Source organism: Podarcis tiliguerta (genome assembly GCF_965153285.1).
Source record: "Podarcis tiliguerta genome assembly, chromosome: 6".
Taxonomy (NCBI): Eukaryota; Metazoa; Chordata; class Lepidosauria; order Squamata; family Lacertidae; genus Podarcis; species Podarcis tiliguerta.
This window is the reverse complement of record NC_139539.1, coordinates 44,885,923-44,910,341: the sequence shown is the minus strand read 5'-3', so window position 1 is coordinate 44,910,341 and position 24,419 is coordinate 44,885,923. Positions and strand designations below refer to the sequence as shown.

Sequence of the window (24,419 nt, the reverse complement as noted above, 5' to 3'; positions counted from 1 at the left end):
GCGCCCGTATTGGGAGTGGAGAGGGATTGGTAGGGGCGTCGGCTTATGCAAAGCAGCAAAGGAGAGTTTGAGTTTGATTCGCACATGATTTCTCCCAAAGAATTCTGGGAATTGTAGTTTATCATTCACTGAGCAGCAATTCCCAGTAGCCTTATAAAACTCAAATTCACAGTATTCTTTGGGGGAAGCCACGTGCTTTACATGGCTAGTTGGATGCGATCTTTTTCTTACTCCCCTGTATGTGATGCATAGTACCTTTTAGGGGTTAATTCAGAAGTGAGTCTCATTTAAAGCAGTGGGACTTAGTATTTCGGAAGCAAGTTACTCCAAAGTAAGAAGTCATTGCGATTTACTGCAGAGTAAATGTTGACAGAATTGCAGTCTTAATCTGCACAGCCACACAAATTATAAGGCTCTCCTTTCCAAGATGCAACCATATGGTTAACACAGAAGGGCTAGTTGGATAGCCCACAATATGTAAAATGCACAGTTGTTGTCTGACTCTTGGCAGAAAATGAACTACATTTGCATCTGATGATGTGGGCTCAAGTCCATGAAACTTCATGCCATAATAAAATGTGCTAGGATGGTATCTGGTGGTCATAGTGGACCCATTAAGATCAATAGATATAACTTGGTTAACTTAAATCCATGGATTTCAGTGGGTTTACTCTGCAAATAAAACATTTAAAATGTGTTGTAAAGTGCAATATACAAGTGTGACACTAGATGGCGACGCTGAGCTATGCAAAATTCAATTTATTTTTCAAAACTTTTTTTAAAAAAAGCATTTTCACAGCGTTTTTAAAAAATATGTATGCAGATTCTATATGACTGCTCTGAGTACTACTTTGCCAGTTGGCACCTGTAGCTTTTAAGTCTCCACAATACGCTTGGTTATTTTTGCAGCAACAAAAATGGCTATCCCTCTGGAAACTTCGATTTGCATTAATTACTTTTTGAAGGGGTGGGGAAGAGTGATTCTTTTTTCTTTTTACGTGTAACAAGGATTTGAATTCTATGAGCAGTGCAAATGAAGACAACAGCTATTTGTGCCTGGAGACTTTGATAGCTCAAATGGTTCTACTCCGGATGCTCGCTGTCAGTTGCATGTTAGCAATATTTGGTATTGAGAACTACTTCTTTTAGCAATTTCCTGCACCTGGGTAGCAGTCTAAGCGGAGCATGTACTGGGCCTAATGATTTAATCTTCCTGTCACAATCTGCGGCTATTCGCAAGCCACAGGCAACACATAGGCAGCAAAAGGATTTCCCTGGAGGCCTGAAATTTAAACGAGGGGAAATGATGATTTTTACAGCAATTATGCAAATGCCAACAGATCTTTAAGAAACAGCAGAAAGGAAACACAGACTTAACCAGTTTGTTACACGGCCTATGCAATTTATTTACAGTTTGACATTCCCATTTTGGGCTTCTCTCTATTTAAACATATTCTAACAGTTTCCCCATGTCACATAGGACACAGGAAGGAATCGATTATTTGGTGGTTCCATATTCACAAAGATTAACAAAGTCTGTAAACATTTTGTCAAGTTTTGTTGGCGCGCACACACATGCACAGAAATGCAACACAAAATGTCTAGATGACACTTGGGCCCTAACAGGGGCAGAGGAAGGGGGCTGGGGGCGGACCGCCACAGGTGTCATCACTGAGGGGGTGACATTCGGTGTGCTGCCCACCCGTGACTCCTAAGCCTACCCCAAGCCTTGCTGGCAGCCTTCCCCCTTTGTTTTGACAGCTTGGGAGTCGCGGGCAGGCGGTGCGCTAATGCCCCCTGCTCCCAGGCTGCTTCCTGGGGGGGGGGGGAGCCTCCCCCGAGCTGGCAAAAGGAAGAGGGAAGGGAGGAAGGCTCCTGGCAAAGCGGTGTGGCTCCCTTCTCCCCCTGAAAGCAGCCCGCTATGGGCAGCTCGCTCCACCCCCCATGGGCAGCTCACTCTGCTCCCATGGGCGTCTCTCCTCTTGAGATGCTTGCCCCGCCCCATGGCCCTGCCCCCAGTGCACAGCATGTGCACCGCTCCGGGTGCCAGAGCAGCTAGCTTCGCCTCTGGGCCCTAACCCTGATGTCTGTGCACACATGTCTTCAAGGCCTGTCTAATTCCTCAGGTGGCGTCTCTCCAATATGACATGAATTCATTTATGGCTGTTATTCCACAGATTTTGCACCCTCTCCGTAACAGCCCTTCTAGCTCTTCCATCAGAGAACCTTGGAAAGCACTGTCTTATTCCAGGAGGGGCTATCTCGCCCCTGCCTGCTTCTGCGCCTGCTTTTTATTGCTTTACTCACTCACTCCTTTCGGCTGACACATGGATTCCTTGGAGAATACTTTCCCCCACACACTCTGGTATGGAATATAAAGAATCAAGGAATTGATCTACAGTCCATTTTTAAAGTGCCAGAGTTTGGTGGCGGCTGAACTTGTGGAGCATGGTTGTCATCTGATTGCTTTATTGAAAGTCCTTGGCCCACCAAACAGTGTATTAAAATGTAAAGCTGGAGGTTTTTAAGGACTTGCTAAACTATCTATACCACCCTTTTCAGGAGCACAGCATGTATTTGGCCTCTGTCGGCCTTGCAAGTCTAAATGGTGCTTTATGAACAAGTCCTAAAATGATTTTCAAGTAACATTTCCTTCTAGCTGAGAAATGATATGAATGGACAACATTAAAACAAGGAAGGCCAATAACCTTCTTATGGATCGCAGGTATGATGGATTCTGTGTAATCCACAGTCGCATTTAGTATCTTCAGAGTTTTTCCTAATATGCCATCAGTTCACCCCCTGAAAACTCTGGCTGTGACATAGTTGCTGGAAGAGCCATTGCTCTGAAGTACGGGGTGTGCCTTTTACAACCACAAGGTCTCTTGTTAGTTCAGTCGTTGTCATTCTCCCACAGAGATACTCTGAAAAGTTTTTATTAGGTTTTCTAGACCGAAAATGTAGCCATGATCTGGTCCCTCATAGACGGTGTGATTAAACCTAGAGCCTTTGTTGGTTGTATGAGCAAAGTCGATCATACGGACATCCACTTTGGGGTGGCTGTTTCCATGTGGAACAGAGCAGCTACTATGCTGACAGTGTCCCTGAGGGTGATTGTCTGAAGGCATTGCTTTGTCCAGTCCCTCATAGTTTATGAGAAGTGAGCTGGAGTAGAACCGGTAAGAGTTCTGCTTTTTGATGACCGACAGCAGAGCCTTCAACTGAGACACAATGGGTTCCACAAGATCCGTTCGGAGGCGATTCCCATTATGAAGGAACTGCAAGAGGGCTTGCCTGAAGCCGTCTGGTGAGAGTTTCCGCCCATAGTACTTATCTTTGCAGAGATATTGAACGGTGTCTGCCTGGTAGACCTTGGGAAAAAAGAACAAAGGACAACACATTAGCCATTTGAGAAGTTATTTTCTATAGGCTGTTCTTATTTTTAGGGCGTTACAGGAATCTTAATTGTTGTAGCAACAACAGCTACTCTGAGGGGATTTTGTTACTGATTTTCAGCAACATGAGGACTGTACTCTGTTTTTGCATAAAGAAGTAGGAAGTGTTTTTTCTAAAAAAGCTATAATATTTAGGAGGTATCTTTCACCTTTCTATGCTAGACAAACTTCACAAATCAGCAAATATTTCAGGTTTATTATCTCGATTCTTTTTTTTTTACAAAGGAAATAGTCAGGCTAAAGCTGAGCTGTAAAATCAATAATGTTATTTTTCCTAATGCTACATTCTCAGTTGGTATATATTATAGTTTCATTCCAAGCCCTATTTCTTTGTTGAAGAATGTACTCTCTGATGACACACCTGTGTGCTTCTTTTCTTATTCCGAAACACTAGAATGAGCTGCTCTTACCTGCATCCCACAAATACGGGCTCCAAGGGATGCTGATGTGCTCTGTTCACACTTCTTTATTTGGCGTGCTTTCTTCTCTTCTGATGCATCATCACCATGCTGTCTGGTTCCCATCTTTAAGTCCAGAATGCAAGGGCATTTGTATTTGGATACCACATTTTCAAGCAACAAAAATTCTGGACACATGAGTTAAGGAAATCAATTTTTTTTACTTAGGTTTACAACTGTAGCAAAACTTTGCAGTCCACCTGCCCTAGCTCCCCTGACCAGCTTTTTGTTTCCATCTCAACTCATTTATCCTGGGGGTGTTCTACTGCCTCTGAGCTGTCCATCATTTACAGTCACTGCTAAAGGCTGGTGGAGGCTTTCCAGGTATAAAGGACACCAACCAATGCATAAAGGTTGATAGGAAGTTCTTATTACATGATTGGGTTTTGAGATGTGTATCAGGAGCTGGGTCTTACATGACTTCAGACAGATTTTTGTGCATGTAGACTCCCCCCCCCTTTCCCCCCACTGAGTGACATAAAGTAGAGCTGAAAGGAAAATCAGAGCAAATCCAGACTGCTTAAAACTTCCCTTTGAAACTTTTACATTTGAATGCATAGCTTTTAAAAATTGTCGAAGTGATATTAGAGGAGTGCAAAACTCAGCTTTTCATATTTTGAAACTCAGCTTCCTAGACATGAAATAAAACAGTGAAGCTAAAAATCTATGAGATGAAATTCTCCTCCCTCCCATATTGTGAACATGGCACATTGTGACAGAGAACTTCTGTTATAAGGTGGACTAGAAATAATATAAATAAACATTTATTTGCATTTTTTCGATTTATTGTTTCAGTATTTTTGAGACAAGGTTCATACACTGCTTGGGAATGTGGGCAAAATCCAGCATATATTAGTTGTGACTAACACTGTGATACTTGCCTGCTTGTAAGTATGTCTCATTGAGTTCCATGCACTTACTCCCAAGTAAGTGTTCCAGCCCTAGTCCCACTGAAACAAATACCATTACTTATTATGACTAAACTGTACGGGATTGTTCCTTATGTATTTCTATTTTATCGAGTACTGCTAGAGCCTAAAATTAGAACAAGTTATCCACAATATATATATGTATGTTGAAATGCTCATCTATTATTAAAAGTGAAAGGGATACTGGGAGTTCTGCATTGCAACCTTGGGATTATAAAAATAAAATAAACTGTAGAAAAACAGCTAGGAAAAAGATACGATGAAGTTTGTTCTCATTATACTTCGAAGACATGCGGTTTAGATGCTGTTTATGGCAGTACAGTCCCCAGGGATTATAGCTGTTCTTTTCTGGCTGGTTCCCATTGGCATCCTCCATAATTGAAGACACGTCTCTGTGGTACTGAAGGTCTGTCTGTAATACCGCTTTCCCCTGGCAGCTACGCACAATGCAAAAGAAAAAGAAAAAGGAGGGGGGATATGATTAGCCTACTATCTAGAAGTAATAGCCTATCATCTGACCCTAAACATGCTTGCAGGTAACTCACAGGGGTTACGTTCTGGAGATGGCATGTATACACAAAAGCATGTATAGTCCAAGCAACCCTTTGGAACTGCCACATGGGCAATCTTACCTTATGGAGATGGCATGCTGGTCTTACCTCCCACCCTCCCAGAAAGGCTTTTAAGGTCTCCACCTTGCCCCAGAGGCTCTCAAGTGGATTTTTATATGCACTGGGGAAACCCTGCACAGAAAGAGCTCTGAAGCTCTCTGTGTTCCATGCATTTGATTTGTGTGATTTCGACCGGTTTGTTTGCAATCGTGCAAAGTTGAAATTGTGTAAGTTAAACATGCCTAAGCCCCAGTGACACCAGTAAAACTTAGTGCATATTTCTAAGCCTGGCTAGGATGTGTCCTTGAACTCTGATGGTGCCTCTTGCATGTCTGCCTTGAGAATAGAAAGGTGTGTGCAGAAACTACCCAACAAAGGTAAAACTTCTTCATTCCTGGTTTAGTTTATGATGGAAAGAGATATGCCCCCTTACTGAAGCCAAGTGCACTAATTTCTGTTCAACATGTGATGCTTTAAACAAGGACTTTGCCACTGAAAAGAGTTACGTCCCTCAGTGTGAAAGCTGAATGTGTTTCCAATTGCTCTCAGTGCTTTTGCATCCCTTGGGATAGAATAATGTTATGTGCGGTTCCTATTTCCATGTGGAATTCCCATTTCTTGAGCTACCCTCAAGGATGAGGACAACCTGAGTTCAACCCAGGTGTGTTCACTGCTGCTTTGTGAAGCAGGGGCATTGCACAGGTGCATGTTTTGCTGGAGGTGGGCTCCTTACCTGTCTTTGGCGGTGTTTGTGAGTGGGCCATGATTCCATTTGACAAACGTGTGGTCACCACTGCTGGTGTTTGCGTGGTTGAGCTTCTGCCAAATTGTCATTGAAGACTCCTTGGAGGCATTGTCCAGGGAACTGCGGTTATCCGTTTGCGGGCAGGCTATGAGGCTCAAATTGCCCATGCTGTCTTTCTTGAGGTGTACAGAAACAATACCTTTAAAGGAACGACAAAAATGAAAATGTGAGAGATGTAAGTTCTCCTCCAGTACAGTATATTGGTGCTGGGAGGAGCAAATAAGTTCACAAGTACTTTTAACAAGACAGTCAGTTACCCTTGCAATTTACGTCCACTGAGAACCTCTGCAAATATTGGTTTCCTCCAAATTACTTAGGGTGGAATTCACCTAATAAACCCCATTTGCACAACAGGGATTCGCCTCCCCCAATGGACCCCCCCCCCAAATTAGCTCTGGGGAAATCAGGGGAACCCCTAAGAATAGCACTTGAGGTGGGGTGAGGGGGGGGTTGTTCCACCTGGCAAGCTGAAATGCTTGTGCAGATGGAGCATTCATCACAATGCAATGTTGGATCCCACCCTTTGTTTGTGAATTTGGTTAGTATGCCATAGAAGCCATTACCTACGTTTGATTAGGGCAAAAATGAAATGACTGTGGCTTCTTGGGATGCTATCATACAATCACAGAATTGTAGAGTTGGAAGGGACCACAAGGGTCGAAAAATGCAGGAATCTTTTGCCCAATGTGGGACTCAAACTCAGGACACTGAGATTAAGAATCTCATGCTGTACCAGCTGAGCTGTCCCAGCAGTACTGCGTGAAGCACACTTAGCTTTGGAGGTCACCTGGGCCTCTAGCAACAAAGATGGACCCAGAAGCACCCTCAGACTATGAACCCGCTCTTTGTGGGGAGTGTGGCTATATTGTGTGAAGAGAGCTTACGAAAGCATTTGTAGTTGCATAGGAAGCTACAGACAGTTCTAAGCTAGTTCTATTTAGATCTTTGACTTTCAGGAGTCAAGCATGTTCCCTGGCATGCGTCAGAAAACAGTACTTGACCTCTCTGAAATGCCTTTTCCTTTCATCTCCATTCCAACACTGTACTTCATATGAAATCTATCCTATAAACTGGAACGTGGGGCAAATGACCTAAAGTGCAGCATGGGGGTGTGTGTGAGAGATGTGGGTGCTGAACCCTCCCTTAACCTGAATCTGCTTTTCTTATCTCTGTCTCTCTCAGTGGAAGTTACATTCAGCATTTCCACTGGGGGAAATGGCTAGGGGAAGTGGTTTAAGAGAATAAAGTATGAGTTCAGTGGTCTTTTCCTGCACTTCAAATTGATCCCAACTCCTGGTTTACAGGAATTCAGCAACAGTTTGATTTTAAGGCATGGCTCTCCTGCCATACACAACTTTACTTCACTGTTAGTAACTGTTCCTGTGCAGAACCCGAACCTTCAAATAAGGCAATCAGATAGAAAACAAGTTCCTGAAATCTTACAAGCGTTCTTAAAGCTTGATTGTGTTGTCCTGTCCCCCCCAACCTTGGCTGCCCTCTCATCTGTAACTGGGACGAAAGCAGTGGTAAGTGGTCTTATTATCTACCCTTTAGCCTTTCCTTTATATATGAGATCTGCTACTTTGCATGTTCTAGAATAGCACAGGCCCTACCCACATTGCTCAGATTTCACATGTGTGGCAATAGGTATTGCCCTAAAATAAAACACCATGGAAAACGAAAGCAAGGTCTGGCATACTTAAGACAGCGGATCTTCTTGTTGGAATATTTTAGAGCAGGATATTCCAAGCAGGAACAAGTGTGACGGTATCGTACCAAAATAGCCCTCATTATTTGTTTATTTGGGTTTTAACTTGCCATGTCCCAAAGGCTAAAAGCTCAGAATAGTCCATGGGCAGAAAGCCTGTTCTTATCCCTGATCCTTAAACCCGTGAGACCCATTGTGGTTCAGTGGTTAGAGTGCTGGAGACCAGAGTTCAATTCCTCACTTGGCCATGAAGTTCCCTGGCCAGTCGCTGCCTTTAAACCTAGGCTTCCTCACAGGGTTGTTGCAAGGATTAAATGAGGAGGGGGTAGAACCATGTATGCCACCTGGAGCTCCTTGGATAAAAGATGGCATATAAATGCAATAATAATAATAACAGTAATAATAGTTTGGGAGGGCAGTAGTTCCAAATTAGTTGTCTGCTGCACCTGTGATGCTTCAGCTGAGGTTTTTGTTGTTGTAAAAAGAAACAAACAGATGCTGTATCGATGTGGTTTTAGAAACGCATGCTTGCACAATTTAAAAGCTGCCTTGCACTAAATGCAGAATACTTTGCGGTCGCCCCCCAACCCCCCCCCCTGCATCCACATTTTCTTTTTGTTTTATATAGGCCATTGAGAAACAACATAAGCCAAAATGGCATGTCCTTTCCCCAAGGAAGAACAAAGGTGATAAAGCGAGAGAAAGAGGGAAGAAAGACAGGAGACTCATCTAAGAAGGGCTGGTTGTAGAGATAAATTCCAGCCCAAATGCCCTTTCTCCCCCTCTCCCCCCTTGGAGGGCAGAACCTCAGGTTTGCAAGTGGTGCTATACCAGAAGAATTGTGGCCTGTATGAATGGATAAACCTTCAATATCCTACATCCAAATTGGGGCTGCGAGGCAACCACCTGGACAGCCCTTCCATACTGTGAAAATCAGGACTAGGGATTAAGCCATGGGTTGTGACAAGGCAGCCCCAAAGAGAGAGTCCCTAATCTACTGCGCCAAACTTGCACCCTGTATTTCAGCGAAGTTCCTTCCTGCTGACTTTAATGGGACTCACATGGCTGAAGTGCCAGATGGGTAACCTTTTATATATTTACTCCACTCCCAATAAAGCCTGAGTGATCACACTTGCAGCCCAGAACATCTCAAATGACAGATTGCTTTCGGGCATGGCTTGCAGAGGAGGCAGCTTTGACCTTTGGAAGAAAGGCCAGCGGCAGTTGTCCCTCTTCCTTCAGGCACAGCCACACTGCGCTTTTCATCCCCAGCTCCGACTTCCGCACTGCAGGGCCAGCTGAAGAGACTTTTGCATAGCGACTGCCCTTTGAGGATTAGTCAGGACTCCTCTGGGCCATGTGAGCTGCTCACAGCAGTGCCCAGAGGCTTCCAAATCTTCTGGTGGGAACTCGGGACAGAGCAGGGTTGCCAACTGATACCCTTCTGGCCTGCGGCTGTGTGTTGGCAGCCATTTTACAGAAGTTGCTCCACATATTAGCCCCTTCCACAGATACCGGGTGCAGGAGATTTGATGAAGCACGAGGACCTGGTTTTCTTCTCTATTCCAAAACCTGGAGATAGCCAACACCCCCGATTTTGTCAATACTTGATGAGTGGCAGAGGAATCCAAACCACGGCCAAGCAGTGGTGAGATATGATGGAGGAACAGAGCCTGGATGGTGCCTGACGCCATCAAATGGCATCTGGCTAAGGAGGCAGCAGATCCTGAGCCTGCTCAGTAGCTCACCTGCCCCTCAATGCCCCATTTTGGGGCTTTCCCTAAGCTGCCAGAAGCTGGAAGCCCACCAGCAGAACTTCCACCTACCTGCAGCTTCAGCAGACAGAGCTCTCTTTGCACATGCTGGCAGAGCTATTGTGGGCTGGGTGGATGGAGACTTCTACCCCATCCAATATCCCCCTCCAGCAGGGCAGATTAAGGGTTTGGATTGCACCCTAAATGTATTTTTGTAGGCAATCTCCTGCACCGTTAACTCCAGGAGCTGTTATCTGTCCACTGTCTTACAGGGGGAAAAATGCTCATAAAGCACAGCATCTTCTTACTCTACTAACCTAGTTCTGCATGTATTTCACATTCAAGATGCTTCCCTAGCTTGACTCAGATATCCTAAGCAGCTGTTGTCTCTTGGTGATCAGCATGAAGACTCTTGGGGCCCTCCTCTTTTTCACAGCTGCTCAAAATATAAGACCAGCACAGATATATGGCTGTGCTTGAATGGTTGCTCCCATAGCAGATAGCTTCTGTGCTGCAGAGTTAAACCAAAAGCAGAGACAGAAGTACTGAAAGGTCTCTTATTTTCAGCAGAATTGGCCAGTGTTGGACAATCTGAGATCAGTATTATTTCCATCTCTTGATTATGGGGTGTTGGGAATGCTGAACTAACATGCTCTCAACATGCAGAAATTCTTGGTCCTGACTCTGGCTATATACCCTAAGAGGTGGGGGTGGGAGAAACACCAGATCTATTTTTGTTCATGAATCAATTAGTGTTTTGTGTGTGTGTGTGTTTGCCAAACAAGGAGGAGGGAATAGACACTGAATGGCTGCATAACATAACACTTATTTTGTCCAAGACCAAGAAGTCTTAAACATAACCTAAAACTCGTGCACTGGAACAGAATCAGAAATTTTGGAAGGGATCTGAAGGACCATGCAGTCTAATCTGAGGCAAAGCATCCTATTCTGTAGGCATCTGTAATGAATGCCAGCTCAATTCTTCTTGAAAACCTCTGAAGGAGAGGTTCTGTACCCTAACTATACTTGTTAAACTTTGTTCCCAATGATCAATAAGCTAGTGGCAAAACCCTGACATATCCAAACCTTTCATAGATTAAAGCAGCAATGAGGGAGCCACTTCCCTATACTTTATTTCCATGTCTCAACAGTTACATTTGGAGGTTTGGGACCAATTGGTAGGGACCCACACTTTTTGCAAATACGACCTATTTCTCTTGACCTGATGCAATTGGTGTATACTAATTGGAATGGCCAACCAGTATTTTTATGGCAAAGCTCAGTCGAAGAATGGGCTAGAGAATTAATTGTCACATATTCCGGAGAAGGGGGGAGGGGCATGCACGTGTTAATCTTTTGCAACAAAACTAGCCAAGAGTTTCATGGCACTTCAATTCACTGGTATGTGCAACATATGATCAAAAAACCCACCAGCACATGCAACTTGGTTTCAGTGCATGAGCTTCTGCGATGGGCTTTGCTACACTTTAGAATGTATCACCGAAGGGGCAAAAGCTGTTACCAGATTTCTACATCCTGAAGGCTTCGTTTAGCCTTCATTTTGGTACCCCGGTGATTCAGTTGGGGTATGTGTATAGCAAATTAGTCAGGCAGAGAGTATTTATAGAAGGTATCAGCATGCTAGAGGCATCTCAGCAATTCTCAGAAGCTGTTTTGCTATGTAGCTCCCTAGCTCCATTCTTGTGTGTATATTTTTAAATTAATAGGCACATTTATTTACTGCCATGTGCAATATGAATCTGGGCAGAACCTGGCCTGAAAAACAAATCTGTAATTTCACAGTAGTTCTCAGTAGGCAGCTTTGGGAAAGAGAGAGAGAAGCAAACTTGTTTCAAGGTCATTTTTTCCTGTTGGAAATGCATAAAAGGAGCTGTCGTCTCTGTAAACAGGCACTGCAATTCTATGCATGTTTACTCTGAAGTAAGTTCCACTGAACTCCCAAGTACATATGGTTGCAGCCTAGATTGTAGCAATAGTCAAGCAAAGTTTTGCAAAATGGCTTTCTTACGCAATGGTGCCTAGGCCTCTGTGAAGCCTTCAGGGTGTATAAAAATAGAACCAAGGTCCAGCCACACTGGTGAATCCAAGCCAGAGAGTGGACAGGTATTCCTTTTGACATTTAGGCTACCATTTTGCCTAATGGAAAAGAGCAGAGCTAGCCCAAGATATTTTGCTGTCTGAGGCTGAACAGCTAAAGGCACCCCCTCCCTCCATGTTAAGGTAAATAATAATGAAGGCTGGCCAAGTGTTTTTGGCAGCTGAGGCAGGAAATCCCAAAAGCGCCTCTCTCTGGGAGTAAAATATACAATTAAAATTTAAAAATTTGCTGCACAGTATCTTGTATTACTTTTAGAATTATTAGTGCCTTACCTTGTTTTATACCATTTAAAAATAATTATTTTATATTTTTCATTGGTTTTTTTTAAAAGTATCAACATTGTTTTAAACTACACATTTAATATTATACTTAACAAATATTATTGTGTTTTATGTGCTTTGTTTCCTTTTTATCTTCTCTACTGGGCATTGACCAAAATATTTATATCTGAAGCATCTAACTGATGCCAGACCTACTCATGAGTAAACAATCCTGTGGCCATTTGAGGCAGCAGGCTGGGTGCAACCCACCCTGGGAGCAGACCTGCGCTATGGAAATTCCTCTCCCTTCCTTTCCTCCCCCAACTCTAGAAATGGGGAATGTCAGCATGCAGACAGCAGCACAAGACAAACTAAAGAAAGAGGCAGGAGACAAGACAAAAATCTGCAGAGGGGTCTTGATCCTCAGACGAGGTTCATGGCTTCATCACTGGAATTGTGGAGATGTAAAAATGTTTTTAAAGTAAAGAGATACATCCTGAGGCTCTTTCTCAAATGGCCATTGAGGGAGCATTAGTTGCCTTTACTGGGTCATGAATAGGGAACACCTCGCATATCCAAGACAAAATATTGGCAAGAGGCTGAGCTAAAAGAGAAGCCTTAAAATGCAGGTGCTGTCTCTAAAACCTCTATATGTTATGCTTCCATGGAAATCTGCCAGCCCAGGACATAAGGGAAATGCTTTTTATCTTGCCTCACAGAGAGAGAGAGAGAGAGGTGGAGGCATAAGGAGTTTGGGCTGGGGCAGCGTTGTCTTCTGTTGCTTTACTTACAGTCACTAGGGGGAAGTTAATTAACAACAGTGGAGGAAGTGTGTGAGCTGAACTGCTTTTAACGCGCTTTAGAAAAAATAATGGGAGTGAGCGAAATAATAACTTTTTGGTTAAGGCAGGCAGCAAAGTGTTTGATAGAAGAATATCAGTTTAAGAGCCTCTTATCCCATAATACATATTGATAGTTCACTTCCCTGATCCTATTTTGAAAATGTATTGATTACAAGCTCTTTTAGATCTTTAAGGCTCTCTCTTCTTTCACAGATGTTTCATTCGAAACACATTTTATCGTGGGTCTGTGTAGATTAGAGTAACAAAATTTTGTTTTTAGATTTTAAGAAGCATGCTTCTAGATTCCTAATTTGTTTCTTTTTAATCTCTTAACTATGTATAAGCGTCTCTATGCTTTCCTAAGTACTTATAGGCCTCCCAATAGCCTGGTTCTCGGGGCAGCTTGTAATAGAATTAAAAACAAGCTAAAATTTCATACATTTGAATAAAACATGTGGGGACTCAGAAACTAGCTGATTAAAAATCCCAGGAAAAGGTCTTTGCTTGGCACCAAAAATTCAGTGCGGTTCAACTCATCCAGTTTATGAATTGCTTCACACAGAAAAAGTCCCAAAGCAATTTACAACAACAACCCTATAAAATCCTTTAAAGCAAAACAAACACACTAAACATGTTCATCCACAGAAAACAAAGAACATAAAATCAGCCATGAAGCCCATGTAAGGATGAACACCGAAAACCAGGTCACAGCTAAAAATCAGAAAAGATACCAAGGCTGGCATTTCACAGCTAGGGTACAACCATTGGAAAAGCACTTTCCCCAGTAGAAACCCACTGTACCTCACTCAGCAGGGGTATCTGGAGAAGGCCCTTCAAAGAGAATTTTAAGGTTTGGGTAGCTTCAAGTGGTGATGGACAATTCTTCAGGTACCCTGGTCCCAAACTGTAATTCTTTCAAAGTTCAACACTGCCATTTTTAATTGGTCTCCGAAACAGTTTGGGAGCTAGTGAGGACAGGGAAGCACGGGTGTGATATGCTCATATACACTTTTTCCTGTATACATGGGCGTAGCCAGGATTTATGTTGGGAGGGGGCAGGCTTCATCTTAGAGAGGGCAGAACCTCAGTTAAGTATTGGCTATGCCAATATATTTGAGGTTCTCTTCAGAGGCCCAGTTCTGAGCGCCCCCAACCAGTGAAGTGAGGGAGAGGGTCTTTCCAGGCATGAACTCCTAGCTATGGAATCGCCTCCCCTGAGAGGTTAGCCTGGTACCTTTTAAAAAGTCTTTTCAGCATCAGATGAATAACTTTTCCTTCTCCCAGGCTTAAAAAAGAAGTCAGAACTTCCCCCGCCTGGCACTTTAGAGCAAGCATTACTGTTTGGTGAGCTGAGAGATAGTGGAATTTGCCTTCTGGAGCATGCGCTACCTCTCTGGGAGAGAGGAGATGACGTCAGCTCTAGACACATGATCCCCAGTGCCAGTTAGATTCAGACAAGATGCCTGGTGTCCTGTATCTTGGCTCACCTTACAATGTGACTTAGGAGAGCAGGAAATGGGCAAAGATCAATGCTGAGTGTTAATGTTGTTTAGACTGATGATGATTCCATCTGCCTGCCCTGCCCCCATGACTTTGCTTTCTAAGACCGTGGGTTTCACATCTAAACAAGCACAGCCTTCCAGCAAGTTGCTAATGGAGAGGGGGGGGGAGAGAGATCTCACATTCACCTTTGGTTAATGATAAATAGCATGTACAGTGGTACCTCAGGTTAAGAACTTAATTCGTTCTGGAGGTCCATTCTTAACCTGAAACTGTTCTTAATCTGAGGTACCACTTTAGCTAATGGGGCCTCCCACTGCTGCTGCACGATTTCTGTTCTCATCCTGAAGCAAAGTTCTTAACCTGAGGTACTATTTCTGGGTTAGCGGAGTCTGTAACCTGAAGCGTCTGTAACCTGAAGCGTCTGTAACCCGAGGTACCACTGTATATAACACTTAATGGAGTATTGTAAAGCTTTAGATCACATACATAGGGCTGTATCCAATGCTAGTCCTACTCAGAGCAGACCTTAGTTGGATGCAATCCATTATTATCAGTAATCCTGACAACAACCCCATGTTGCAGGCTGGGAGGAGTAGTAGCTGAAGCTGACTGTGGTTGACCTGCCTAAGACCACCTAGTGAGTTAATAGAAGAGGCGTCATTTGGCCTTCCCAGGTCATGCTCTTCTTAGTCACAGAAGTGCACCAGCTTACTCAAGTACAGCAACATTAATATATTAACCTTATGCAAGAAGACTTCACTGATTTGAGGGGTTCCTGCCAAGAAGAGGGATTGTCAAACAAGCACCTGTTTCTCTCTAAACCAATTCAAGGTGGCAGCCTAGCTCTGTAGGGGAATCCTTGGGGTCTCCTTAAAGAAAAAGATCAAATTATTGCTGAGTAAGGGGATGGAAGTGCTTCTGGAATGGTCTCAGTGTGCTTGATGAAAGGTCTGTGCCAGATTACAAAGAAATGGCAATGTAACAGTGTAACTGCATAAGAACACTACAGTGGTACCTTGGTTTATGAACTTAATCCGTTCCAGAAGTCCGTTCTTAAATCAAAACCGTTCTTAAACTGAGGCACTTTCCCTAATGTGGCCTCCCGCCGCTGGTGCCCTTCCACCGTTCGGATTCCGTTCTTAGACCCAGGTAAAGTTCTCAAAGCAAGACCCTATTTCCGGTTTTGCGGAGTTTGTAAACCAAATAGTTCTTAAACCGGGCTGTTCTTAAACCGAAGTATCACTGTATTCAGAAGAAAGGGATGGACAATTAAAATTGCAACCTTAAGAGCAAACCAACCCACCATTGTCAACAAGTAGCACTCATTGTCAGAATTAAAACTAAAAGTGCATGTATACTGAAGGGTTGGGGTGGCTTGTAACAGTAGCTGTTGCCGTTGCCGTTTTTATCAACAAAAAGTGTGTCTATTAATGCTCAGCTATAGGCCTGTTTGTCTCATTCTCAGATGCAGTCTCATTATGGGAGGTGAAATGTGCACAGATGGCCTCCTCAAATGGAAATAAACACCATGAATCCCAGGCAGTATTACTTACAAACAGACATTGCAACAAGTGAGATATTTGCAGTGTCAACAGGGAAATTCTAAATGAGGAGGACACCAGAGGCCTCGCCTCTCAGTTGTAAATGGGTTTACCCTTCTCTTCCTGTTTCTGTATCTTTGAAAGGAGCTTGATCCACCCCTCTTGTCTTCCATCCTCTTTCCCTCCTGTTTTTTCATGTCTCGTTCCCAGATGTACCTGTGAAGTTTCCTGACCATCTGAGATTGCAGTCCTCACAACAACCTTTTTGGGGGCTTGCAGATGTTTGTTCATACAAAGGCACAGCTAGCATGAAAGTAATGATTTGCAAGTACCACTGTACTTCGGGTTACAGATGCTTCAGGTTACAGACTCTGCTAACCCAGAAATAGTACCTCGGGTTAAGAACTTTGCTTCAGGATTAGAACAGAAATCACACAGCAGTGGCGCGGTGGCAGCAGGAGGCCCCATTAGCTAAAGTGGTGCTTCAGGATAAGAACAGTTTCAGGTTAAGAACGGACCTCCGGAACGAATTAAGTTCTTAACCCGAGGTACCACTGTATGGGTTGTATCCTGACCTGATAAAACAGCAATGGGAAAACTGTGTCCCTCCAAATGCTGCTGGACTACAACGCCCATTATCCTTGACCATTGGTCAGAGGGCTACAAGTTCCCATCCCTGCTGTACAAAAAGCTGGCAACATTTTATAATGGTGAAGTCACCTCTTCTTGCTTTCACCTTCACAGCTTAATCATGGTTTTTGTTTTCAAATCAAATGGAAACTGGTTTGAGAGAAAGTGCACCAATCAGCAGTACTTCTCAGTAAACTACAGGATATAGTTGGATGGTGGCTAATGTCACACATACACGGCTTCAAACACCAGCAGCGGGAGCCCATTGGAGTCACAGTAAACAGTAATGCGTACACAACCTTAGCATGATGAATGTTAGATCTAGCCCCATGTTTTCACTTGTGTATCAAATTTCATTTTCCTTCACAAGCAGCAAACAACAACTGGCCTACATATTTTGGCTACTTTTCAGCAGCAAATAATTTCTCCATGGCACAGGTGTTTTTGTACTGCAGAAAGCAATCGTGTAATTGTAGACCAAGCAGTTTCTAGTTCTGCTTGCACAATGTCTTCGGCTACAGGCTGTGACTGTGAGATTGACGCAGGCACAGCACTGGCAGTGGAGTACTGAGCACTGACAATCCTGTAACCCTGATCAGACGGAAATTAAAAATTATTAGTGGTCTGATCTGCATGGGGAAGAAGGGGATGGCAAGCCTTCCTCACCAAAATGCATTATTGGCAAAGTCCATCACCACTGTTGCTGTTCCCCCCACCACACTCTTTTCTTTCAGCTTTGGCAAACCCTCTTTCTTGCATTAACATTGAATCTTGCGGCCTGATTTCAATTATGTTTACTCAACATTCAACGGGACCTACTTTCCAGTAGATGCTGGGGTCTTGAGCCTACCTTTGTACTGAGGTGTGAATCGTTTCATTGCTGCAGGGAGAGTCTCGTAGAACCATTGCTCCTGGGAGACGAGGGGTTTGCAGACGGTGTAGTCATCATACTTCATCATGCTCATGTGGCCTCCAACCTGGTGGATAAATGGCTCCAGCACAATCCATTTTCTAGAATCCCCAAGGTCCAGATTATTCTGCACCACCATGGTGCAGCAGAGGCACTGGAGCACCTCTCTGTGTGTCTGTGTCCGTCTCTCTTAGATGCTAAGCCACGAATGGAGAAACAACCCGACTTTCGTTCTCTCTAGCTGGGAATAGAAGATGGCTTGAGGCTCTTCGCGCCAGCAAGTGAGCTCAGTTCTAAAGCGCCTGTGCCTTCTGGCTGCTGAGTAATCCTCTGAGAACTTTTCTGTAACCTAAAGCATAAATTAAGCAGGTCAGAAAACAGGAACAAATTGCTTCCTCGCTCCCTATTCTCCATCGTCCAATGCAATTCCCATAAAGGTCAGACACTTCACAAGCATTATATGTGCTGATTTCTGGGCTAAGGGAAGGCTATATAGCCAGGAAATGAATGCATATTCCACATAACACACTTTTAGAGACATAGTTACGGGCTGCGTTCCAAGGCCTGAGGTATGTATCCAAGGTGGACCCAATTTAGATTGCATGGATAAGGTTGGCAGAGCAGAAAGGTAAGGAAACATGACCTAGGAGAGCTATCAGGTTAATGTGGCTCCCCTGAAAGCAGCTAGATCAGGGCATTCCTACTGCCAGCTAACATAAAGTTATTAATAAGCACCTTCTCGCTCCTTATGGAGACTCCTGGTTTGGAGAACAATCTCCACTTGCTTACCGGGGAGCTGCTAATGAGCTTTTCTACTTTGTCTCTGGGACGCCAGGATCAGGACGTCCCCTGTCAATAAAGTGACACATTGGGGAACCCACACAGGACATTCCTCACCCATTAACATCTTGGCGTCAACAAAAGTGGTTTTTGCCTTTCCCTCATGGAATCACTTCACCTCCCCACACCCACATCTTCCCGAAAGAAACCTCAGATCAGGATGTTCCACATCTCCTAACACTACGACACAGGGAAAGGTTTCCTTTTTCCTTGTAAAGTCACAGGACAGTACTTTTCTTTATTTTTAACCTCCTCCTGCAAGGACAATATATTTATATATGCCCTGATGTGACTTCGTGAGGCAAGGGGGAAAGGAAAATGTTTGCTGATGTCTTTTTATTGACTGGTGTGGTATGTCCTGATCTGAGTTTTTTTAATAGAAAAACCGAGGAGGGCACACAGAGAGAGAGGTGGACTGTCTGTCTTCCCTTGCTCTCCTCAAGGCACCCTCCCAAGATGCAGCATTCACCCCTGACCACAAGGAAGGCCCACCCCATGACCAGCTGCAGTGACTAGAGGATGTTCTTGGCTGTTCTTCCATGAGATTGCTCACCAACTTATTCTATGCAAGCTCCAGGACAGACAGTTATGCAACAGGTGAAGGTGGAGCTGGTGCCACAAGAGGCACTGAACCCACTATCCTTGCTGTCCATTGAGCCACTGTCAAAGGTGAAAGAGCCCTGCTGGGTTGACTAGTTGGCAACCCACCCATGTATCTTTTCCATTTGAGATCTGGTTCATGTTGGATGCTGCTCAACAGCTTTGACTTTGTCTCATGTGTTGTTTCTTCATTGTTTGGGATTTATCAGAATCCTGTACTGACAACCAATATGATCTGGCTACACCTGGCCTTAGGGTGGGACTTGGAGCGGTGCAGGCAAGGAGCTTGCTGGATTCAGGGCTAGTGGCACCTCCACTGTCCACTGGCTCAGGTAGAAGTTCTCTTGGCATTGTTCCACCAGCACCAAAAAATGGTGTATAGGAATACTTTGCTCATGTCATAAAACATCCTCCCACTTTGGGAACAATTTTGATTTATTTTTTTGCAGATTTAATATTTACCTGCTTCTTGAAAACATTAACTACCCTACACATGTCTATATGTTTAGATCCATCAGATGTTATAAAGTGTTCTGTTTTAAAGTCAAGCAAGTAGCAAATGTGTCACCCAAACAGTAATGGAAAAATATATATACTAACTTTAGCCAGTAGAGGGCAAGGATGTACGCAACTGGTTCTGCACAATCGGCCTTAAATATCAGGCACAGGGGCAGATCCACACAGTGCAATCTAGTAAAATACACTGGGGCATCTAAGAAAACAGGATGAGGGTTGGGGCACAATACTGCCATTTTTAAATGTATTATAATATATTTATTGCATCCTGATCTTTATTTGTATTTGTACTTTAAAATGTCTGCAAATCACTTGTGCAAAATATTATGCTGTATAGACATTTTCTAAATAAATGAATTTGAGCCTGACAAACTGAAAGAAAGTCCCACTGAAATAAAGAAGAGTTTTTTTTCCAATTAGGGTAGATATGCTGATTTAAAATATCACCGCCTGATCCTTTTTAGACTTGGCCATTAAGTAGACACGGTTTCTATCCTCCCAGAGGTTGCAGACACAGATAGAATAGAAATTTGGCATATTCAATCAAAATGCAAACAATCGCCCAAAGCTATTAATCACACACAAAATGGTTAAAGTTTGAAATAATTTAAGTGGCTAAAATATCTACTTTTATAATCCACACATAGTCCCTAAAGATGTCAAGATGTCAATATGCTTATCTTAAAAGCATTGAGAGTTGGGCTTCCACAAGACTTACAAAATCACTTTATACAACAAAATAGTGCCTCTGGGACTCCTCAGATCCAGTTCTACTTTTCCATGCACCTAAAATATGGAATTTACCACCACAGAATGTGGTGATGGCCAGCAATTTAGACAATGGCTTTAAATGAAGATGACACAAATCCATTGAGGATAAAGCAATCCATGGCTAGTTAGGATGCCTATATATCATTCTCTGCTGTCAGAAGTAGCAGGCCTCTGAATGCCAGTCACTGGGGCTCCACAGCAGGACTTTTGTGGACTACTTGTGGGCACCTGGCTGGCTACTGTGGGAAAGAGGATGCTAGACTAGAGAGACCTTTGCTCTGATCCAGTGGGGCTCTTCTTCTGTTCTTACTGAGTTCCACAATTAATTGGATGGGACACCATGGGCAGCTTCACCAAGAGGCAGTAAGCTAATCAGCCAGCTTAGCCTATTGTACTGTTACGAGTTTGGGTGGGAGGGACTAGGCTGTATGCAAGATCCTTCTAACGCCTGGATCCAGCAAGTGTTAAAACATAAGCCAGGCTATGTTGAGGAGATTGCTTGGGTGATGGACCATTAAGAGAACAAAGGAAAGAGAAATGCAGCAGAAAAGGAAGTCCAGATCAGCCCTTAATGAATGGCACCATCTTTTCCCAGCCCATAAGAGCTGCATCCTCCATTGCCTCTGAATACCAGTTATAGGAGTCATGAGTGGAGAGAGGACTTAGGTCCTGTTTGCAGACTTTCCCACTGGATGAACAGGATGCTAGGCTAGATGGGCTTTGGTCTGATTCAGCAGGGCTTTGTAATGTTCTTAACACATTGATGATGGCCCTTCCCACTTGTACCATTACAGCCCATTAGGCAAATTTGCTCCTAGCTGATGAACTAAGCGAGCCACTAGCCACACATTGTAGCAAGGCGCTTATTCCAAACAAAAAAACTGCAAACAAAGGAAGCCATTTCAGAACGAAGCAAGGAGGACTGTAATGGGCAAAGTAAGTTGCCAATGAGTACCGTGGCAAATGCAGGGTTATTTTTTGGTGAACAGCAGGGTGTTAAAGCAGTGGTCTCCGTTGCTGCTAGGTGGCACAAATAGTCACACATCCAACTTTGCAGTCATATATGTATATTAAGACTTGAAAGCAAACGTTAGTTAGCCTATTCCCAAAGGCCAGATCTGCAGCAGAGTTGAGAGTGCAGAGTAAATGGAGCCCCTTTGGTAGTCCTAAAAATAGCCAACTGAATTAAATCTGCTTCTCCCATTGTGTAATTCAGTCTCTCATTGCAGCCTGAGACATTTCAGACAGACAGACAGACAGACAGACAGGTCTCTCTGTTGCTTTGTTGAAAGATTGCCCTAGTATCCGATCGAAAGCCCCCTGCAGATACTGGGGAAAGATTTGGTTGACTTCAGCTAGCTCTTTGCTTATTTCCATACAGACATTTCATGCACAAAGACGGGATGTGTAGCATTAGTCCTCAGTGTATTTCTAAATCTACTTTGGCTCCTTTTCCTTCATCTGAAAGAATAACTGTCTTGGGTGACAGAGTGCTGAAAATGAAAAGCTTCATTCTCTGTGAGGAGTCAAGTTCCAGCACCAAGGCCATAAATCCTTGTGTGCACAGACTCTGAGCCCTTTTAATCTTGTATTTCCTTTCCTGAAAGAATATGATGTTCATAAAGTTTATGTCTGGTCCCAGCATCCCTCATGTACAAGAAGCAAAGATACAGTTTGCTTCACTGAAGGATTTATATGGTTGCTCTGCAAAGCTGGAGGATTGCAGACAGCAAGGATGGGAGAGGCATTAGCCAGGATTGATATGCTGCTAAAATGCTGCATCTCTTTGCCTGTGATTGCATGGGCATTTGGGATAATGGAGGAACTGCTGTTGCTTTGGCAGGTGGTTTGTGTACCTTTAGTAAATTTTCTGTAGCTGTCCCTCGGTCTCCCCCCTGCCATAAGATATATCTGAATAAGTGCCAATATTTTGGGGTGTGTGGCTATAAAAGCTTCCCCCCACTCCCTGCACCATAGTTGGCAGACACTTCTAGCTACCTTAATAAAAATGCCTCTGGCTTTGAGCTTTTTTCATTTCAATATCGATCTAGGCCAGTTTGGCACTAAGTTCTGTGATTACGCTTTGCTAATTTAGGCAAAGGGAGGGTATTTTGCAAATATGCATATGGTACAGAACTACAAATAGGAATCTCCCTTGCTCTAACCTTTAGGGGGCTGAGCATATGGCCTGGAATGAACTCAAAAGGTACTGTGAAGCTGATCTCCAATTGCAAGGCTTTTCTGTGCCTTAGTCTTAATTGACTTTAATATAAGGTTACCAGATTTTTTTCCAATGAATCCAGGGACACTTTTCAACTTCAGTAGGAATGATAGGATTTTGACAGGGGACTGATATGTAAATCTGGGGACTGTCACCAGGAAACAGGGACGTCTGGTAACCTTACTTTAATAACGCTTGCAATCAGACCAAATTGTGATCTGAATTTGGTGGCAGCACCAGGGTGGGAAAATCACTTTTTAATGGGGGCATAGAAAGGGCAAGAAGTTTGTCCCCAGTGACAGATTTCTGAAAGAGAAAAATATATTTCACTTCAACACTCTGGTGTTAACACATTTTCCTCTGTAGTCAATCATATTGATTTTGAAGAAGCCAACTTTCAAGTAAACATGCTTACAACTGCAGCTTTATTTTAATTCCCAGTGTAATTAGTATGTGAAAAGTGACTTTCCTTCAAGTAGCGGTCCGTGGAGAACAAGTAGCGGAGATTAAGTTACTTGTCCGGTGTGTGGGTGTGTGCTTCTCCTCTTCCCTCCTCCTCCTCCTCCTCCTCCAGCATCAGCTAGGTCTGAAATATTCTGCTATGAACTGGAGGTTACATCATGGGTTTATTGACAGTCAATACAGATTTATTAAGCTAGCTACCTCTCCTGTTATACCGCAAAACAAATTTAATCTCAAAGGCAGTGATTTTTTTAACCAGAGAGTAGCGGATTGGTCAAAATGTTCCATCACCAAGAGAGTTTTTTAATGGAATGAACTGGTCACATCATAACAAATACTCCCTCTTCACCACCACAGCAACATTAAGGTTAAGATTTGAGGAACATACCCCTCAACCCTAAGAGTTTAGTGTTTCAGCCAAAGACTGCTATCATACAATCTACTCAGCTGTGTGAGCAGATCTCATGGCCTTGGACATGGATCTCAAAGGCCTGCTAGTTAGAGACCCTTCTATAATTTTCAATGGGAATAATACCCTTTTTGTGCATGTTATAATATATGTATAGAAGACAAGGTCTAATATTCTAAATTCTGTGCACTTAAGATTGAAATACACCTGCAGGTCAGCAAATATTTGGCAGCCTTTCCCCCACTCAGGAGCAATATGGGGATGTTGTAGAAACACTTACGCAGTGGGAACTAGAGAAGAATATTCAGAACGCCCTAAATTCTCTCTAACATGAACAGCAATGCAGTGACGTTTTGTAGAACTGAACTTAGTAGGTTTCACTTATTCAACTCCCTTGATTCATATTCCATCCTCATTGTCTAAGTCTGACCCTTTCTGATCCAAATGAAGGAGGTATACCCAAGTTTAAAGATCAACCCCAACAGTCTACAATTTCAGAGCAAAATCAGAACCTTCCCTCTCTAGAGCTAAAAGACGACCTTGGTGAATGCACAAAATAGTTACTCACCCAGCTGTTCCTTTGATAATCACCAGTATATGCAAAGGATATGGTGGTTCACAACTATCCCAGATTCATCCGAGATGTTGATCCGCTTGGTTTGCTTGCTCTAATGCAGCCTGGCTTGGAAGTCCAGCCTCAGTATGTGAGCTGGGCTGTAAGGGAGGGAAGCGAATTGGAACACAAGGTGTCACCTGATCTTCTTGGAAATTCTTGACAAGCATCTGTTATGTGCAGCCGACAGCTGACGCAACTAGGCTTGGAGGGGGTTAAATGGCGACAAGGAGAAGGAAGAAAAACACTTGTGACATTGATAGGGAAAAACCTGTGACTGTGGGCTGCTTTTAATATTTTGCATTTCCTACAAAGGACACTGCTCTGTCTAAGTCAGTGCTACTCAAAGTGGTTGTCCATGGCCTGTTGCCAGTCTGTGAGCCATCGGCTGCTGGTCTATGGCGACTGCACCACAGCCCAAGCTGGGTGGGACACTTCAGGGACCAAATATGATACTTGTCC

General features: G+C 43.5%; 1 protein-coding gene across 2 annotated transcripts; it reads right to left on the bottom strand.

The window, feature by feature from the left end:
* Window positions 1-1,381: 1,381 nt before the first annotated feature.
* Window positions 1,382-24,103, bottom strand: IP6K3 (inositol hexakisphosphate kinase 3). Of its 2 annotated transcripts, XM_083445839.1 has the most exons (6): window positions 23,913-24,103; window positions 17,466-17,874; window positions 6,187-6,397; window positions 5,101-5,279; window positions 3,866-4,041; window positions 1,382-3,371 (listed from the first exon to the last, which is right to left on the bottom strand). In XM_083445839.1, the coding sequence occupies exons 2-6, from the start codon at window positions 17,662-17,664 to the stop codon at window positions 2,904-2,906; spliced, it is 1,233 nt and encodes a 410-aa protein (XP_083301965.1). In that variant the 5' UTR covers window positions 17,665-17,874; window positions 23,913-24,103; the 3' UTR covers window positions 1,382-2,903. The 2 variants fall into 2 exon arrangements, with proteins under 2 accessions (XP_083301965.1, XP_083301966.1); XM_083445840.1 differs by lacking the exons at window positions 17,466-17,874; window positions 23,913-24,103 and adding an exon at window positions 7,702-7,811.
* Window positions 24,104-24,419: the final 316 nt, after the last annotated feature.

Coding starts and splice junctions, on each gene's coding strand:
- IP6K3 (XM_083445839.1), bottom strand. CDS start 17,664: ATGGTGGTGCAGAATAATCTGGACCTTGGGGATTCTAGAAAATGGATT. Junction 5,280..6,186: donor ACAAACACCGCCAAAGACAG/GTAAGGAGCCCA, acceptor CATTGTGCGTAG/CTGCCAGGGGAAAGCGGTAT. Junction 4,042..5,100: donor TAATGAGAACAAACTTCATC/GTATCTTTTTCC, acceptor TCATGTGTCCAG/AATTTTTGTTGCTTGAAAAT.